Below are 19,272 nucleotides of genomic sequence, written 5' to 3' on the forward strand. Positions count from 1 at the left end.
AAATCAGCTCGGGGTGTGAGATCACCAGCTGATTCATAAATTCTGTGCTAAGGTTATTGGTGTTAGAGAATTTTTGAAGACCACTGTTGTTGGTAGAGGTGGAGGCAAGGGATTTATTCTGTTAGAACTGCTAAAATTAAGTAATTTTATCCTACATGATCCTCATTAAAGAGAAATGTTGTAGGAAAACACTCCAGATTTAATTTGATTAATAATCACTTTGTGCTGTTTCTCCAGGGATGATGGATAAAGCAATACTTGTCAAGGTGAAGCTGAGCTGAACCTTGAAAAGTGTCAGAATAACATGAAAAAAAGGATCTTCAGCTATTTGAAGAAAAAATTAATTTGGTATATGGATGACATGGTAGAATTTAAGCATAAATACAAAATTAAATTAATCCCTGCAATAAAACAGTGCAGTGTTGCCTGCTGTTTTTTCTTAAGGTGCTGTGCACAGCAAGTAAGGGCATGGAGACAGGTACAGCTGTAGTAATAGAAGCAGTCATCTCAAAGTGGGGAACCAGGATCACTGACTCTTGAAAGAAACTGATCTTAGTGATAGACTGTGCGTTTGATTGCTTTTAAACAAATTTATGGAGTTGGAAAGGATTTGTTGTGAAAAACAGCTAGTGTGGTACTAATTGAAACTGAATATGAAGGAGAAGATCCAGGCTGCTACAAGAGTGTGCAGGAGGTCACTGAAGAAAAATAGAATGCTAAGTAGAAAATGAAGCGAGCTGCAGCATGGATTAACCATGAAATTCATCATTGAAATTTATCCTGTTTGCTATTAGTACAGTCCTCTAAATGAAAACTTATTTGCAAAGGACAAGAACTCCTGCTGTCAAAGGTGGAGCTTGCCAGGTGATGTTGGCAGAGGGAGAGCAGGAGAAGCTCAGCTGAGGTTTGAGTGACTGCAGTACCTGGGCAGATAGTTACAGTGACTCACTTGTATTGGTTATTTAAACCAGTCTGTGGCTTTGGGAATGAAGAGTCCATGCTCAGGGACAGTACCTCTGACAAAGCACTGTGCAGTCGCTGGAGAGGACAAAAACTTCTGCAGAATCCTTGCTAAGACTCTTGTCACTTGATCTGAGCCTCATGTCATGCTACCATGAAAAAGACAGATTTCATCTTTCTTAGGTTATGCTGGTTGTGGTGTGTCTTCAGTGAGTGCAACAGAATGCTCATGCTACAGATTCTGAGACATTGTCCAAATTTGTTTATGCAGGGCTAGTTAGGTGATCATGGGACATGGTAGAAAACCTTTTTTAAAAACATCAGTATGGTGGGATTAGAATTTCAGCTTGTTTAAAGCAAAATTAAGGCTGTAAAATCAGTGTAAATGCCATATATTTTACAAGAGGAATAAATACTAGATATATGAAAAACTTGTTGAAGCTGGGAGACAGTGCTGTCACAAGTAGGCATAAATAGATCGTAACTTCTAATTGTACTTCAGAAAGCTTTTAAAAATTGTGAGGTGTTGGAACAAGCTGCCAGTTGGAAGCATGAGAGCAAAAAATTAAAAGCGATGTTGGAAAGCTTGCAAGAAGATATGTCACGTAAGATCAATTTCAAATTCAGAGAGGGAATTTTTTACAGTGCCTGGCTGTTGTGGAGAGCTGCAGGTGCTGCCTCATTTGTGTGAATTGAAGGGATTTTAAGTTCTAAATACAAATGTATGTAACTACAGATGTTAAAAGCTCCCAGTTCACTATTGGATTAATTTAGTGAATTAGGAATTTTTACATGGTGAAACTTTTATCTAATCTTTGATTTTTCTTTATATCTGTGAACATCTCTGGTTCTCAGAAGAGCACTCTTTGTTTTGGTGGGACTGATTCAATAGAAAACTTGCAGGAATAAAACAGAATTAATTTCCTAACTGTTGTCCATTGAATTCTGTGTGCTTAATGGTTCTTACCACTGATAGATTCAAGAACCAGCTCATGGCACTCATCAGCTTTATATGACTTAATCCTTCTCTAGTAGCTGTTAGCAACCAGGTTTACTCTGAGGGTGAAAAGAAACACAGCTGTATAGAACTAGTTGGAACAATTTTAAAAGATCAGAGAAGATGCTAACAGTTCTTGTGAAAAATAACACAGCAACCAGGAAATCTGTATTGCAGTCAGTGAGCACAATATGCAGAAGTAGCAGAATGGAAAAACCTGTAATTCCTTACCTCTGAAAACTGGATGGTACATCTTTCTAAAAGGAGATTTTGCTTTGCAACCCCCCAATAAAAGTTACTGGCTAGGAGATTTATGGCTTTCACTAATACTGCTCTCTGGACCTGGAAAGCAAGTTCAATGGAATGAGGACTTCTAGGTGAACACTTCTGGAGAATCTGTTTCTGGAAAACATATGTTTTCTCCAGTATCAAAGTACAGTATTTTTGTTTTATAGAGAAGTTCAGATGGGGTGTGAAAATGCTGAGGAGGTGACAATGACATTCAAGTGCATAAAGTAAATTGTATCTTATGCTTAAATATTAAAGATATACATGATGTTAGGACTACAGTACTCTGTTTAGATCATTGTAATGTTAAAAATACTGCTCCATTTGGAGAAGTCTTTCCGTGTTCCATTGCAAGTGACAAACGTGTCTGTTTTGAAATAAATTGGTCTAAATATGAAAAGAACTGATGTGTAATTTGGTCAATTTAATTTTATAGTTTAGATATGTAGAATTAATAGCTGACTTGAAAGGTCATGGTCATTTTAAAATATAGTCAACTTCAAAGTACAATTTTAGATATGTTGCTGGATTGCTTTGCATATTCTAGTGGTAGTAGAAATAGTATTGAAGTTTTTAATGCTTCACAAGTCGTCTGTTTTTAATCAAGTAAAATTTCAACTGGAAGATAGATATTAACTTTAGGTTACTATATTTTCAAATGTTTGCTTACTTTTAAGTACTGTTCTAAAAATTTAAAACAGCATATTTTGGGGGAAATTTGTATGTGACATGTTTACTTATGATTCTTTGTTTCTCTGTTTATTTTTAAGACGAGCAAAAATCAAATTAAAGTAGATCTTGTAGATGAGAATTTTACAGAATTAAGAGGAGAAATAGCAGGACCTCCGGACACACCATATGAAGGCAAGTAAAGTTTTTGTGTATGCAATTGTTGTACATTTCAAGTCATGTGTCTTGAGATGCTTTGTTTGTAAAAATAATTACAGCATAAAATGTAGAGGTACATGTTTTTAAATAGTCTGATTTTTTTTTTTTTAATATAGCTTAAAAATTTTTTTCAGTTCAGCTTCTGTGTTGCCTGAAGAGAGATCTATTCAGCAGTAGGATAGACTATCCCATATCAAGGTTAATTTACAAATATAAGCTGTTTGGTTTAATTGGTATAATTCTGACTTCTAGTTGTTTGTTTACTGTCTTGACAGTTTGAGCTCCTTAACCATGAAGAATTAAGAAACTGAGCTTCAGACTGTACATGTATTTCTGTGATCTGGAGTGGTGATCATTCATAAATATTGCATTTCTCCTATCTCACGCAGCTTCAAGTTAAATTTGGGATTAATTTTGGGCATCCGTGTGTCCCAATACTTAATTTATGCTGATGTGGGGGACTCTGTAGTAGAGCTTCATATCTTTAGCTGTCTTCAAAAATTATACCTTATTGATGTTCTAGTTTATTAAAGCTGGTATCAGTAATTATGCATCTCTTACAGTCTGGTAAAAGCAAGGTAAATTCCATAAAGAAGCTTTAACAGAGGATAATGTAACATGCCTCTTCAGAGATACAAAATGACTCAATAGTGTTGGTGCTTGTAAACTTTGTGTATAATATATAGGGAACTGGCAGAAATACCTTCTATTTAAAGTTCTTTCATGATAAATAAGGATTTTTTATTTTTTTTTAAAAATTTTTGGATAGCTCTAAAGATAGTTTTACTTGACCTTCCCACGCTAGGTATCTACTTTGATTTGAATTTGTACTTTCAATAAAAAAGTATTAAGGAGTGTCTCAGGCAAAAAAATTGGGTTTTTGGAATATGAACAATTTTGCATGTTCTTCAGGTGCTCTAGTTGCTCTATGACTTTGAGCTAACACTGAGACTTTAGTATTCCCTTGAGACTGGACACATGCCATTTGTTATTATTTTGAAAAAAATAAATTCTCAGCAGGTGGAGAAGATACCTGGAAATTGTTTTGTAGCTATAGGAAGTGTATGCACTCAAAAGCATTAGTGACAGCTAATGAAAATCTGGTTGTCACATCTTCCCTAGTGGAGGACATCCCTCGTGATTTGCTTTTCTGGGCTAGAAGCTGATACAGTAGCATTGGACTTGAGAGCAGGGAGAGTCTCCCTCTAGCTTTGGGACCCAGGACAGGAAAAGAATGAAAAACTAGCCTGACAGTGGTTGATATGGAAGAATATTGGGCAGGGGTGGATGTCAGAAGCTGACAAGAAGGCAAATTAGTCTGGAAGAAAGAAAGTAGAAAAGTGGAAGCAGCTATAATGGTAGGGGTGCCCTGCAGAACTTTATTTCCAGAGTTCCTCAACAGTCTAGTAAATAATGGTGGTTTTCCCCTGTCCCTCCTTTGTCCCATGTGTCTCCATCTCATCAGCTGCAGAGGTATAGTTGACAGATGATAATGTCTGGAAACAGTTTATTCTGGTTGTAATATGTGCCTTCAATTTAAAAGGAGTACTATGCTGTTCAGCTAAAATACAGACTCGTGCTGGTGATCTGTTGGGAAGTGAATAATTCTATTTAGAATTTAGTATAATTATTGTTTTGAAATAGTGTAGTTCATCTTGTAAATCCAAGACTTAGTATTGTAATAACATCTGTATATAAGCAATTGAATACTAGGAAACATCTGAATGGTGGTAGAAGGATGTTGGTTTTGGCGTTTATTTTCCATTCAGCAAGAATTAAACCTCCTTGGGTGAGTTGGTTTGTCAGAGCTTGCCTTTTTTCCCCCCTCCAGGTCAGTATTACCCTGGCTTATAAAATGGGCCTTTTTTTGAGAATGTATTGAGAGTTATTTGAAATTAAAGATGTATTCATGTGTTAGAAAAGTTAAAAACTGTATACAAGGTCATGAAGAGAGTAAAAAAGATGGAAATACCTGTCTGCAGAACTTGGTTTTGTGTGATGCTGAATGATTCAGGTAGACAAGAATTTCAAAAGCTGGGTACTGTCTGCTCAGATATTCAGCATATCCTGCTAGTGACAAACAGCATTATGTTTAGAGCAGAATTTGTTGATGTGAAATGCATACATACTTACGTACCTTTGAGTAGATTTAATTATGAGGATATAGTAAATACCCCTTGGTGAGGGGGGTTGAACTTATTTTTTTATTCTGATAATGGTAGGATCTCATGGAAGAGTAATGTGATTGTATGCTTATTTTAATCTAGAAGTCATATGCTGTGAGGAACAAAATGAAAGTTACTGCCAGCCCAGTTTCTGGTGTTTCCTGACATTAGAATAATTTGCTTTGGAATGTTAATATTTCTGTATTACAGTTACATGCATTTATTCCCTTACATAATTATGGAGGGTGTGCCAGTGTATGTTGTCCTTATTTTATGACTATAGCAGTAATGCTTGCTGCACAATTACTGACTGATGTTTTGTCATCTATAATCTGAACAGTGACACAGCAAGAAGTGCTTTATGAAGAAGTTTTATGCAGTAGTTCTGGTCAGACAGTCCCTGTGATACAGGAGGGAATTCTAGAACCATTGTGAAGTGAAAGAACAGTTGTTGACCATAGTTGGTGAGGTATCTGAAACAAACTGCTGCTGCAAATTTTTTTATAGGTAATGTTGTAACATTAGTTAAGAATGACTGAGAGGAAGAATGCCATCTATTGACAAAATTTACAGCTTTTATTTTTCTGTTAGTAGTGTCAATTCCTATTGATCAGTTATCAGAATATTGCAAGACACAACTTAATTGAAACATGTTTACATCCCATGTTAAAATGTGTTTGGAGAGAGGACCTTTGAGAGACTTGATTAATGGCTGCTGGGTTTTACTTGAATCAAGAGCTTTTCAGTAGATAGGTTGAGGTTTTGTGGGTTTGGATTTTTTAGGGGTTGGGGTTTTTTTAAAGCCTGTGTAATATTGTTATTAATTTCAAGCCAAGCTTTCATGTGAGCCACAGCAACTGCAAAATTTATAATAGGTTATTTCTTCAAAGAAAATAGCTAAAAATTGCTCTAACTCTTGTGAGGCCTGTTCCAGTAGGACTGCAGAAGGAATATTATGCCATTACTGTGTAATTCAATTTCAAGCATTAAATAGCCACAAAAAAAGCCATACATATGCATACTCTTAAAAAATTTGCATAAATATTGGCATGCAGAAGTTAATATATTAGTAATTTGTATTTTAAATTTGGTGTTAAAAAAAATCACAGATTTGTTTAGGTTATGACTTTTAACTGCAAAGTCTAGTGCAAAACAATACTGAATAAATAATACTACCAGCTCATCAGTCTCTGGTGAAAAATATTGGTGGCTGAATATCCTGTTAGGCAGAAGACTGTCATAGTTTGTGGTAAGCAGGAGAAATGGTAATACCTAAGGATAGATTACGTATTACCTTACAAAATTATGTGGCAGCAAAATTGTAGAAGGTCTGATGAGTGTAGCTGTTTTGTTTTTTTTTCCTTAAAAACAGTTGCTGCTGAATTATGCTTCAGTTTAAAGAAAAGGAAAACCAAACTTCCTTGAGGTCTCTTACTGCCTTCTGTCTTCAAAACTGTTTCTCCTGTGCTGTCCTGTGAGCAGACAAGCAGTCAACTTAGATGTTTCTGTTATAATTTTGGATTTATTGGTCTTTCTTATATAGTATTTTCTGTTAAAACGCCTCAAGTTACTTTAGAGTTAAGTGAGAAAAAGAACAGCTGTAGGCGACAGCGTAAAATATCAAACTGATGCTAACTAGTTTCAGGTGGAGTGTATTAGACTGAAATACATTTGAAAAGTGAGAGCTCTTAGATGCTACTAATGTGTTTTTTGGCACAGTTGAAAAGATGCCATATACTGTAACTGCTGAGAGGAGTTCTTGGAGGCTTTTCTCCCCTGTGCATCTGGCTGCCAGTGTTGTAACTGCTTGAGAGCTGGTTCTGTATAGCTTGATTTGCAGAGTAAATCACTCTGGAAATCTCAAGGAAAATAGATTGCAAATACTCCAGCTTTGATTCAAGAAATTGTATAAATTGTAACACATTATACTGACAGAGGGAAAAGGTTTTAGACAGAAGAGCAGCAGGATGAAGAAAATAATTGCAAATGAGAATAAATGCTTTCAGTTTTTATAAAAAACGAAATGTCTAATTTGGTGGGTATGTTTTTTAATACCCTGTTCTTTTTCTCATTGAACTGCTGCCTGGCAAATGGCCTTCACCGGGCAACCAGAGATAGTTTGAGATTGCTCCAGAAGACATAAGTATTGGTAGTGAGCTTGAATGTTAACAGAACTATAATGGAAATAGGATAGGGAATGGTACTGTGACAAAGAGATGAAACTGAGAAATGTTTAAAACTGAGCTTTAGGAAGGGATTCAGTCTTCAAGCTCCTCTTATCCTTTATTGTATGCTCTGGCCCTTCATATTAAATTTATGATACTGGTGTGTCAAAGTGTTTGCAGAATTGAAACAGAAGTAACTACTTCAGGTGGCAATGTAGCACCTAATAAAAGTTTAACACTGGTACCTCCTTTATTATTTTTTTCCCAAAGCGTGGGAACTTTTCTGAAAGAGTTATTTGAACGTATTTGAATTTTAAAAAGTTTAAAATGAAATACAGGTAATTTGAAGAAAATTTGTCATGAGGTATCAGGAAAGAGTCAAACTAAGGTAATATCCCGTGTTCAGCCTGAATATTCCTGTGGCCTCGTTTTTCATCTTTTTAGGAGATATTTGGTTCATATTTTGATATATTTTACTAAAATAAAGCATGGAAATGATAAGATTGGAAATGAGAATGTACACAATAAATATATCTAAGAAATGTAGGTACTGATTTGCATAAGCAAACACATCTTTTCTAACTGACTTTATTGCATTCATTTATGAAATAGATGAAATTTAAAGGAATCTCCGAACTAATACGGCTGGGTAAATTTGAATTAACTTGAAAATGGGCTCATTTAGAAGTGTAAGCTTTAGTGTCATGAAAGACTTAATGTTATTTTGGTATAATTTCCAACTTGTTCTTGTCTTTTTCAGGTGGAAGGTATCAGCTAGAGATAAAAATCCCAGAAACATATCCGTTTAATCCTCCTAAGGTACTGCAAACACACATTTTTGGATAATAGAATTTGGCTAACAAGTTGGGTTTGAGTATTCTTATATACTTGTTTGTTTGTTGGGGTTTTGGGTTTTTTTTTGTTGTTGATTTTGTTGGTTTTTTTAAATTCACTTCTAGACAAGGATTGGAACTGTTACATTTAGGTAGAAACGAAGCAGGATGCAAAACTGTATCCAGTCAGAGGTACACTCTAGATTGTTCCTAGAAGTACGAACTGGGAAATTTTGGGGAGGAGCTTGGGCCTTATTATTTACCCTAATGTAATATTTTCCTGACAAGATAAATACAGTTTTCAGATAGTTTTAAATGATGTGGAGAGTGCAGCTGTCTTCCCTCCCCCTCAGCATTGTTGAAGAAATGTCGTAATGGGGAGTTATTGGTTCTTTTAATTTCTTGGGCTCCATAAGTTATAGTTAAAAAGTTCTTGACTCTAACCTACCAAGTTTCTAGTAATAATTAAATAGTGACATGTACAGTTTTGTGTCTTGAAGAACCAACAGAGAAATATAATAGTCTTACTGCTTCTCTGATGAAGGAATAGATAACATGCATGTAGAGGAGAGATCAGAAATGGCTGTGCTAAAGTCACTCATATTTTTCACAGCTTATTGGCCTTTTAACTTTACTGCATCTTTCTAGAACTTCAGTTTTGTGATTCCACTGAATAATGTTCTCCCCAGCCATGCACAGCTGTACATTCCTGTGCCCTGATTTAGCCCACTCTTCAGTGGCTTGAATCAGTAGACACCTGAGTTGTCTGACTCCACTTCTTGACTGGTTTTCTGTTTGTCTGAAAACAGAACCAAGAAGATGTATTAGATTCTTATTATTTTCACCCTGATATGTAATACTGGGAAGAAACTGGGGAAGAGGAAGGAGGAGCGAGGTTCCAGTAGCTCATAGGTTCTTTGAATTACTTCCTTGAGGCTGGAACAAAAGACACAGAAAATCTTAAAGTAATGTCTATTGGTCTTCAGTTCTTTATTCTGCACACGTTCTGGTGGGAGGTAAAATAAGGAGAGCTGAAACAGGTTGCAGATACAGAAAGATCAGTCTGTATACCATGATTTAGTTGCTGCTTTAGGGCTTGGTGGTCTCCATTTCCAGAGTTCATAGGGAGCTGTTAGAAACTCAGTGCATTGTAGCATAGTACTGCTTATTCTGGAGTCTTGAATTGGAAGCCTTTTTGCTTGTGTTTGGCCCTGCCTTTCATATGAAAGATTTCTTTAGCTTGTTCAGTATGTGCTCTGACAGCCATTGTTAGCAGTCATTTGCTAAGAGAAATTATCCAGTATTTACATTGCTTTTTACATTTTCCAAGTGTTTTCTAGAGTTGAGGTAGTTAGTAAGTGCCTCAGCTGACATGATAGCTTATTTTTGTCCTGGAAAGCAGAACTGTTCTGGTCTTGCCTATTTAGACACCAGGATTGCACTGATTTTATTATAGCCCTGTATGTACAGTCTTTTGCTGTAGTGCCTGACAGATAATCTCTTCGCTGATTTGCTTGCGGGTCAGGGACAAAAGTCGAAAGATCTGTGCTATACATAAAATGTTTTTCAGGAGTTTGGGGTGAGGAAGAGATGAGAAGCAGATGGGTCAAAATCACTAGAAGGCAATTACAGTGCAACCTGAAGAAAATGAAGGGGGAATTTCCAAAGGCATGTATGTCCTTTCTGAGGACAGCTTTGGTCTCCAAGACCTTTAAAAGAAAGTGCTGCTTTTACCTTTCTTGGTGTCTTAAAATACAAAGAAAACCCAAACCACCAAAATCTGATTTTAGTAATGCTTTGTAAACATGAATAGACTTTAGTGTAAGAATATGGACATGATTAATGAACTAATGCTGGGACTAGATCCTTTTGATAGCAAAGAAAAGTATTATTAATCTAATTAAGTTTTGGGTTGGTGAACAGCTTTCTGCATATGAGGTAATGAGACAGGATCATTGTAGACATAGTAGCATCCACTTTCTAACACATCTTTAGCCAACAGCAATAGTTTAGCTCAACAGTGAATGATATCCAGTTCCTATGTTAAGAGTTTAGGACTTTGTGAAATCTAGAAAGCCCACTTCTAGTAATGTTAGAAGTTTTAAGTCTGTGTTTGACCATCTGCTTGTCAAAACACTTGTATGCTGGAGGATATTTCTAACTAGCTTTGTGTCATCCAGGGATGTGAACACGTGACATGTGAGAAAGCAGTTAGGGATGAGTTTGGGGAGCTGGAATGGTCAGTAGTCTGTTTTGAGTAAGGCGAGGCTTTAACAAACAGCCTTACAAACTTGAAGCCTGCTGAAATAAGCAGTATCACATCTTAGTTCCATTTGTAGTACTACATTTTCTAAATTAGTATTTCTTCATACTGTTATTTAAAACGGTGGATTTAAAATGTTTACTTAGTATACTGCATTTAATTACTGCTTTTGTTTTTAAAATTTTTCTTGTTTTTTAGGTGCGGTTTATCACCAAAATATGGCATCCTAATATTAGCTCTGTCACTGGGGCCATTTGTTTGGATATTCTGAAAGATCAATGGTAAGATTCCATGGGGGTTTACATGTGCAAAATCAAGTATACTGGTGTCCTGGACAGGAGGCATCAGCTCACCTTGCTTTTCACCTTGTGCTTATAATTTAAGATGTCTTTAAAGCCCATGTTATGGTATAGTATTCTGAGGTGCAAATATGCAAATGAAATGATTGGGTGATAATTTTGGAAAGCACTAAGTATTTATTATATACACAGAGAGTTCTTCCAAAAATTTTTGCACTAGAATGAACATTTAATTGTTGACATTTTGGAGGTTTTATATGAGTTAATTTTTAATTTTGGTTCTTTTCTGTTAACAAATACTACCTATTGCCTTCTTTGATCAGTTAATTTTACTGCAGAAGTTTTAATAGCCAAAATCTGTGGAACAGACTTGTGTCCAAACTAACAGCTACACTCATTGTTCATTTGTTTTTCGAAGTAATTGATTTCATGTGGTTTGAAGATTGTGTACAACAGTTGTATGATAGACATGATACCTAATACAGATGGTTATTTTCCTGTATGTCTGCCCCAAAAGAATAGTACTGTAATTCCCCAGCAGATCATACCAGATCATACCATACAAACTTCAAATGCTTGTAAAGTCAACAACTTTGTCAAGAGTGCTGTTGGCCAAGCAGACATCAGCTGGGTTTGAAACAGAAACTTTGGAGGAGAATGCTGAAGTCTTGAGCTCTTGTGTGTGACACATGCAGGGTATTAATCTTTTACAGACGTATGAGATTATAGAAGTCATCTGGCACAGTATAGTGTAAATCACTGAAATGAAATTGTAATGGTCATAAACTGATGTTTTTCTAACTTTTGGAATGGCGTATGTTTTCTTACCATCTCAGAGCACTTGATGTTCTTTCAGGCAATAGAATCTTTCAGTATACATGCTGTGGTACCTGGCAGAGTTTTTCTTACCAGTAAAGCTAGTGCATGTCTGTACCTGCATCTAATTGTCATACCACCCTACAATTTTACTGGAGAGTAAGGACTCTTCAACTGTCCAAGTACAGTCTCCTGAGAGATTGTACTCTGAAGCAGATTAATGAATGGGCATGAGGTTGTCTGTAAGTATGAAAAGGCAACAAAGACATAAAAACCCCATGAGCTTCAACTTAATTTATGTATTTTTGGGGTTGTTAGTCAAAACTTTTGATATTTGAGAAGGACAAACAGGAGAGTTGACCTGTGTTCTTGTAATCTTTGAGTTATGTCTAGCACAGATAATTTGATGTGTGTCTTATTTCTGTAATTTCTGCTTGATGAAAAAACCCAAGCATTAATATCTTCCTTCTCTAAGACGTATACGAAATAGGAGTATTGGATCAAGAATTTGACTTCTGTATATTTATATTTTACTTCTGACACAAGAAGCACCAGTATTATGCCAATTATGTAGTTTTAAACTCTTCCTTTGAAACAGTGTCTTCATTTGGAAGCACTAAGGAGAGAATTGCACAGAACCTGGTGGTGACAGAGGGAGATTTCCTGTATACTATTAATCCCTCTCCAAATGATTCTTAAAGTAGTGTGATCCCTTCCTTTTCTAGTGGTGCTACTTGTAAGTCTTGTTTCTTTTCAAATCATAGAATGGTATGTGAAAATCACTTGAGCACTGTTGAAGTGTTTGTCAAAGCCTCTAATCCTTTGATAAGAACAACCTTATAGCTGTCTCCACTGTTTACTGTTTGAAGCATTTCTGTATTGTGGTAGATAAGACTGGTTTTTTATTGAGTATTTTCCTAAAACTCAGTAAGCAATATGAATGGTTAATATTGTTTAAGTAAGTTGTTTATTGTTCTTAAATATATGCAGCTTTAGTTAATTAAGAAATGCCCACAGCATAGAATCATAGAACCATAGAATGGTTTGGAAGGAAGAGACCTTAAAGATCATCTAGTTCCACCCCCCCTGCCATGGAGAGGAACACCTTCCACTAGACCAGGTTAAATCTGAAGTGGCAACATTCATAATGTACATGTGCACAGACAAAAATAAGTGTGAACAAAGGCATACTTGAGAAAAATTACCCTCAGGTTCAGTGAGCTACTTGCAGTTGCCTTTGGATCTTCTCAGTGGGCAAAGGATTAAACTTTGAGGAATGGTGAGAGAATTAGCCCAGGCTTCATTGGCTTTCCATGGCAATCCTCAGGAGTCTCACAAACTTGAGACTTCTCTGGCTCTGAGTCATCCCACTCTGGGAAATGCTGGTCACAGCCTGCTGTGGTCCACCATAGCTCAAAGGGTTTCAGTACCATTGTTCATAGATAGGGTCACAAGATGATTGACTTAAATCATCACTAAATTTCCATCCTGGTCACAAGGATGAGTTGGTATTTACTGGGATATTCTATGAAAAGACCAGTAATAAAAATACTATTCCACTTGATCTCTTGTTCAGAAGGAAGAAGGAACTCAAGGCTATTTGTTAGAAAACAGGAGCTTGCTAGACAACAGAAGTTCTTGGAGCAGACAGTGTTTTTGATAAGCTCAAGGAAACCTAACTATCCAGGTGCCATTAATCCAGGCTGAGGCCTAACAAGCCTTCCTGAGACCACAGCTGGCCTAAGGAGGGAGCCAGGGGGAGGATGTACCACCCACCACACACCACCAAAAATAAGTTTTCTACATGTTTAGGTTGAAAAGTGGTTTGAATAAAATAGCTTCATTAGAAAGCAAAGCAACAAACAAATAATAAGCAATCCCATCCCCACAGATTAATATTTTAATATTTAAGTCAATTCACTAGGGATTCAAAAGTAAATTGGCCAAATGCAATTATGAAGTATAACTGTGGAAGTATTCTAGAAAATACATTAGTTCCACCATCTCTCTTGTCAAATCTTTTAGCAACAAGATCTGTTTTTGAAGTGCCACTTCATTGACTTGTTATGCTCTTAACTGAATAATGCTCATTTTGTTGCTATGTTTAAATATGAGTCTCAAATTTCACTGCATATCTGCTTTTCAGTGAGGTTTGAGAGTTAAAAGACTGGAGAAGTTTGGCCAATGGACCTTAGCAAGATTTCTGAAAGAGTTAATTAGTTGATAAAATACTCATTTATAGATGGTGAATACAAATACAAATATTTAAATGTGTTTGTATAGTTTTAAAAAGTCTCTTCCCTAATCTCCCTTCCTGTGGAAATGATTTGCTGTTTTAATGAGCATAGTTGAGATTATGTTCTGCGTATTGGCAGGAGATTTTATCAGTTTGCAAAGTAATGTCTTTAAATTATTTTTAATGTGTTTAATGAAATTATTTTTCAACATTGCAGGCTTTATACTGAAATTCTTTGCAGCTGTGGATTTTTCATCATGTTTAGATTTTTAAGTACCTGTTATGCCAGTTTGTTTGCAAAGCAGCTACTGTTTGCCACTAGAATTAAAATAGGGGTGTGTTTTTTTAAAAGGAATACTGTTTATGCTTCTGTGTCATAATTTTCATGGGGTGGTTTCACTTACTACAGCCTATCTTTATCTTCTGGGCTAGTACTGTCTCAAAGCTTTAATCTTAAATATACAATGTATCTAATGCAGTTCATTGAAACCTGAGAACTAAATTACTTGCAAGCTGTTCTGCATAAATCCCTTGGGCAGAGATTATTAAGTGAATGTGTCCTTGCTGCATATATGGCTACAAAACCTCTTGGCTTTTGTGGGTTTGACAGTCAGTAATGAATAATAAGAATATTTTTGTCATAGTGACTACTGGAGGATTTGTGCTTCAGTTTTGGTTGAGATGCAGAAATCATTATACAAGATAATACAGTTTTAATAGATAAACAAGCAGCAGCCAGCTTGTAATCTTCCTGGGTACCCAGTACTGCTGGGTTTTGTTCAGAGTGTTTGAGGAGCACTGAAGCTTCTTAAAGCTTTGAGAAGAATGCAGAGAATATGAACATGGTTTTAGGGAACCCTTCAGCAACCAGGCTGTCTTTCCCCTCTGTGCTGTGTCAAAGCTATCCTATTACTCTTTCTCTTTATTTTCTGATGGGTTCTTGGTCTTGTAGTTGTTCTGTAAATAGTGACTGTGCAACAGGCTTCTACTGAAAGGCCTTATTAATTTCCATCCAGATTCCATAAGCTGTTGGTACAAGGTCCCAGAGATTTTATCTTGGATTAACAAGCTTATTTATTTCACAAATGGAACAAATATTGCAGATTATTTAGAAAAAAGTTTTCCTGTAGCCATGTTTGGATGACAAAGTGGAGTAGCAATCTGCTGGCTGCAGCTGTTCCTGGCATTCTGGTTCGTTACCCTCTTGGAATAATGAGAGAGATTGTTTCCTAGAGTGGAATGTAAAGAACATAAGTAAATACTTCCTAAATGGAGAATTACTTATCTTTTAAAAATGAAGAAGAAAAATAAAACCTGGCAGTGTTTTGTAATCCTCTTAGGACTCTCTCTGCTCATCAAAAGATAAAAGAGATTTTTTTCCTGAGGCATGCTGGGCACAGCTGGCTAGCTGTGCCTTTTAATGTTAACACTATAGTCACCCAAACTAGGGGTGCTCTTTTTTAATGGAAATGCCCTAAGATATTATCAAAAAAAAGGAGGGAAAATGTGTTAGTGAACAAAATGTATATCGTCTCTCTTTGTTCTGATTCAATCCAGATTTTCCTTGTGGTTTAGCAAATGGAATGCCAGTAGAAAGCTGACCTTTTGGTTTGAAAGTCCAGAGTGGAGGCTTTTAGTTTCAGGTTCTCTGAGGGACAGTGCATCCTGTAGGGAGCTCTCTGCAGCTCACTGGTGCATGATAGGGGCCTCCTTCCATTTTGCAGATGGCAAACCTGCATCATAGCTATGCAACATTTTGGGATGGGAGTGGAAGTCAAGGGTTATTGTAAGCTTTAGGAGCAAACAGGAGCCAGTAATGCCGTGGGACAAAGGTGATGTAAGGTCATGTGCAAGGCAAATAGGAAGTTTTACCTGTAAAACTCATGATACAAGCTGGCTGCTTGTTGCTAGTGATTGGTCAGGTTTCCATTGAAGTAGTGCACCTGCTTAGAGAGTTGTTGTACAAGAAAGAAGGGAACCATAGGAAAAATCGAGAGCGAAGTAACAAGAATGATGGTCTAAGCAAAAATAATGTACAGTGAAAGACTGGAAAGCCATCTCAGTGTGCAAAGTATCAAGCGTGGTGAAGAATTGAAGTGGATTTTCCAAGAGCCTTCTGAGGCTTCAGTTAAGAACAGATCAGATCTCTGTAAGGAGCAATACAAAACCTTGCCTTTGGCAAGGAGGAGAGAACAAATCTAGAACACAAGCTTGAGTTACCAAAGAGAATTGCTTGAACTCCATTAACTGTTGCACATAAATCCATACCTAGAAATAAACTTCAAATGTAAGAAGAGTTGGAAATACCTAATTTTTTCAGGGTTCTATTCTAGATCAATAAACCTTTGAGGTGCATTGGAAAATTCAGAAGATCTATATCTTTGCACTGGAAATTAGTTTTAAGGAAAATAAAACTTTTTTTTCATTCTTCCTCTGGACGTTCTTCTTTGGCTTGTGAAGATGTTGGGGAAGTGGGTGGGTGTGTGTGTTGGGATTTTTAGCTTTGTGCCACTATCAGTATAGATGTTCTTTCAGAACTGATGATAGAAATTGTTTTTGCGTTTTGCTCGTGAGGAACAGATTCTGCCTTACTGGTGTCTGTAAATGTAATTCTAGGCTGTCATCTCCATTCACTGTATTCTCACAAAAGAAGGTAACAGGAAGAAAGAAGAGCTTATAAGTTTATGGGAAATCAGAATCTATTTTTAGCTGTTCCTTCAATTTCTTCTGTGAATTTTAATATCTGAAAAATTAAGACTAAGCTATGTAGAAAATAACAAGCCGTTTTTACTTTCTTTGATCAGGAAAGCTAATTGGTGTTCTAAGGGTAGATTTTAGATGGTTATACAATAGTTACACAAAATATGTCAGTTTTTCTTTACCATTAATCACAAACTCTTATTTCTTCTTTTGTTTAATACAACTGAAGTGGGTTTTCTTTTATGATTTAAGAATACTTCGTTCAGTGTTTGTGTCCAATAAAGACTGTCTTGCTATGCATGACATGGGAAAGCTGTTTTGAGACATGAGACTTGAAACTAAGTTGTAAGCTACATTTTTAAACCTTTTTATAAAGGCTAAACCAATCTTGTCTGAAACGTAGTATTTCAGAGTTTAAATTCTCTGATCATTTAGCCGTCTGTATATATAAATGGATAAGTTGTTGCTTTTTATTGTTATTTTGAAAATGGAATGTCAGATGTTCAAGTGTCAGTATGCTTTGTATAAAAATCTACAAATAAAACAGGTGAACAGGGATTGAAAGGACCTGGCAGTCTTGAAAGCCAGAGACAGCTGGAGACAGCTGGTGTCCCTGGCACCCTTGGTTCTCAGCGATGCCCCCTGCTCCCCAAAGTATACTTTACATTCCTCTCCTAGAGGGTACAGTGTGAGTGGAAGTAAATTGCATGTAAAAGTGGCACAAAAGGCTGTGATCCTTTTTATGTCATCTTCTCTGCATTTTCAGATGTCTCTAAAGTAGAAGGATTTCTGCTAAGGAAAGGTCAGAACAACTTTTATTTGGAGGAAGTAATTATAGCATTAGTTATGGTTGATATTTCATGTTAAGTCAGTCTTTAAAACTCTACAGTAAATAACATAATAAAATTACTTAACTGAGAAAGACTTCAGGTTTTACAGTGGGTGTGGCAGATGTGATAGTACCTGAAATTGACTGCATAAAAATAAAAATTACTACATCCATTTGAGCATAGTAAGGCCTGAAAGACTTAGTATTCCATGACACCTGAATGCTGGAATAGTAAATATCTTGCATTACATTCCTGTAATGCTAGGAAATGAGATTGTGAATTATGTCATCAGTGTGTACATTAAATAGGTTAATTTCAAGATAGTAGAAACCATTAGAGATTACAAGCCCAAGGAAATTATTAGAGCAAAATGGCATTAGGTACATGTAAAGAAAAGAAAATTACTAAGGAATAGGTTTGAAAGAGGAGAATTGTATGTTGTGATGTAGTGATTTGTCAGAATTCAGATTTAAAAGCATAAGGATTTTTTTAAGATTTAAATATACTATGTTCAGCTTAAGGGACTTGAAGCTGGTGTGGCAGTTGGAGTGAGACACTATGTGCTAATTAAAATCTCTGTCATTTGGGATGTTTCTCACTTGCATTTTGATGTAGAACACTGCACTGCAAAAGTTCAGCAATAATTATCAAGCTAAAAAATAACTTACTGAGAAAAATCTTCCAGAATTACAAACAATTAGGGAAGAATGGCCTGTTTGAATGATTGGTGACACAGCAAGAAAGCATCTAGGAACATAATATTTGGGTGCCACAAATGTACCTCTGACATTTTACCAGCACCTGTCCTTTGTTCCTTGGTACACACTGCTAGGGTACCTTAATGCAGTGACTCAGTACTGAAAAATACATAAATTTCTGAAACCTGTGCCTGGAAATGCCCTTGCACACTGTCTTCTTTGTAGCTGGACTGTCAGGTCAAACGGTTCCCCACCTATTCTAACAAACCCTTTGCATTTATTTGCAATCTTTTGAAAACAAGAAACTGTTTTCTGTTGACTGAAAATTGAGGTTTGTTTGTAAGAAATTGGATGCCTGTGTTTCACAACTTTCCTCTGGCATTCATGTCTCATAATCACTTTCAAATCTAAAATGTCACATCTTCCCCACTCACCTTGCTCCTAGTTCTTAAGAGAGGGAATAGATTTATGTATTGGTTTGAACATCTGTCTGTGCCATTGCCACGATGATTCTAAGAATCTAATTAACTGTTCAGATCAGAAATACTCAACTTTCACAGGGTCTGTGGGGTTCTTACGTGGTTTCCAGAGTGTTCCAACTGAAATGGTAATTCAGAGATGTTATTTATGATCAAAATCTAATGAAACTGTGTAAATGTTACAGCTTTCCAGACTTCCAGTGTGTAATAATTTAATGTGATTACTTTTGAGGGTTTATTGACTTCTCTGAGCATACTGTGTTTTTCCTTACTAAATTATTAAAGAATCTTATTCTAAATACACTTTGAGATCAAGATAAATCATAAGAACCTAAAATCTTAGAAGTTCCAGCTCTGGGACTGTGCTACCTTCAACAGGGCTCTTCCACAGGGGCAAAGAATAACTTTCCAGGACCATTGTGACTACAGAATGTTTTCCTGCTGCTACCAGTCAGGCTGTAGTGAACTATTTTGATCGCACATTCCATAATTAGCCGAACCATTTTATTATTGTAGTAGTAATTAACTATGTAAAGGTTCAATTTAGTGAAAAATGTAATGTTAAAACTGGTGCAAAGAGACCTGGTGTATAGAATTCCTTACCTGTTTAAGATGTAGGTCACTGCTCCTGCACGAAGAGTGCCGGCAGAGGGAG

The 19,272-nt window shown here is 36.2% G+C and overlaps 1 protein-coding gene across 2 annotated transcripts in view; it reads left to right on the forward strand.

Moving 5' to 3' along the window:
• The window catches only part of UBE2K (ubiquitin conjugating enzyme E2 K), a 44,759-nt gene that overhangs the window by 14,821 nt on the left and 10,666 nt on the right, over nt 1–19,272 (forward strand). Inside the window, exons 2-4 of one of the 2 annotated variants that reach the window (XM_038136329.1) lie at nt 3,016–3,109; nt 8,224–8,282; nt 10,758–10,840. In XM_038136329.1, the coding sequence (XP_037992257.1) occupies nt 3,016–3,109; nt 8,224–8,282; nt 10,758–10,840 (236 nt within the window). The remainder of the gene's footprint in view (nt 1–3,015; nt 3,110–8,223; nt 8,283–10,757; nt 10,841–19,272) is intronic. The other variant, XM_038136330.1, reaches the window with a different exon arrangement.

The sequence above is a fragment of the Motacilla alba genome, chromosome 4, assembly GCF_015832195.1.
Source record: "Motacilla alba alba isolate MOTALB_02 chromosome 4, Motacilla_alba_V1.0_pri, whole genome shotgun sequence".
In the NCBI taxonomy this organism is placed as follows: domain Eukaryota; kingdom Metazoa; phylum Chordata; class Aves; order Passeriformes; family Motacillidae; genus Motacilla; species Motacilla alba.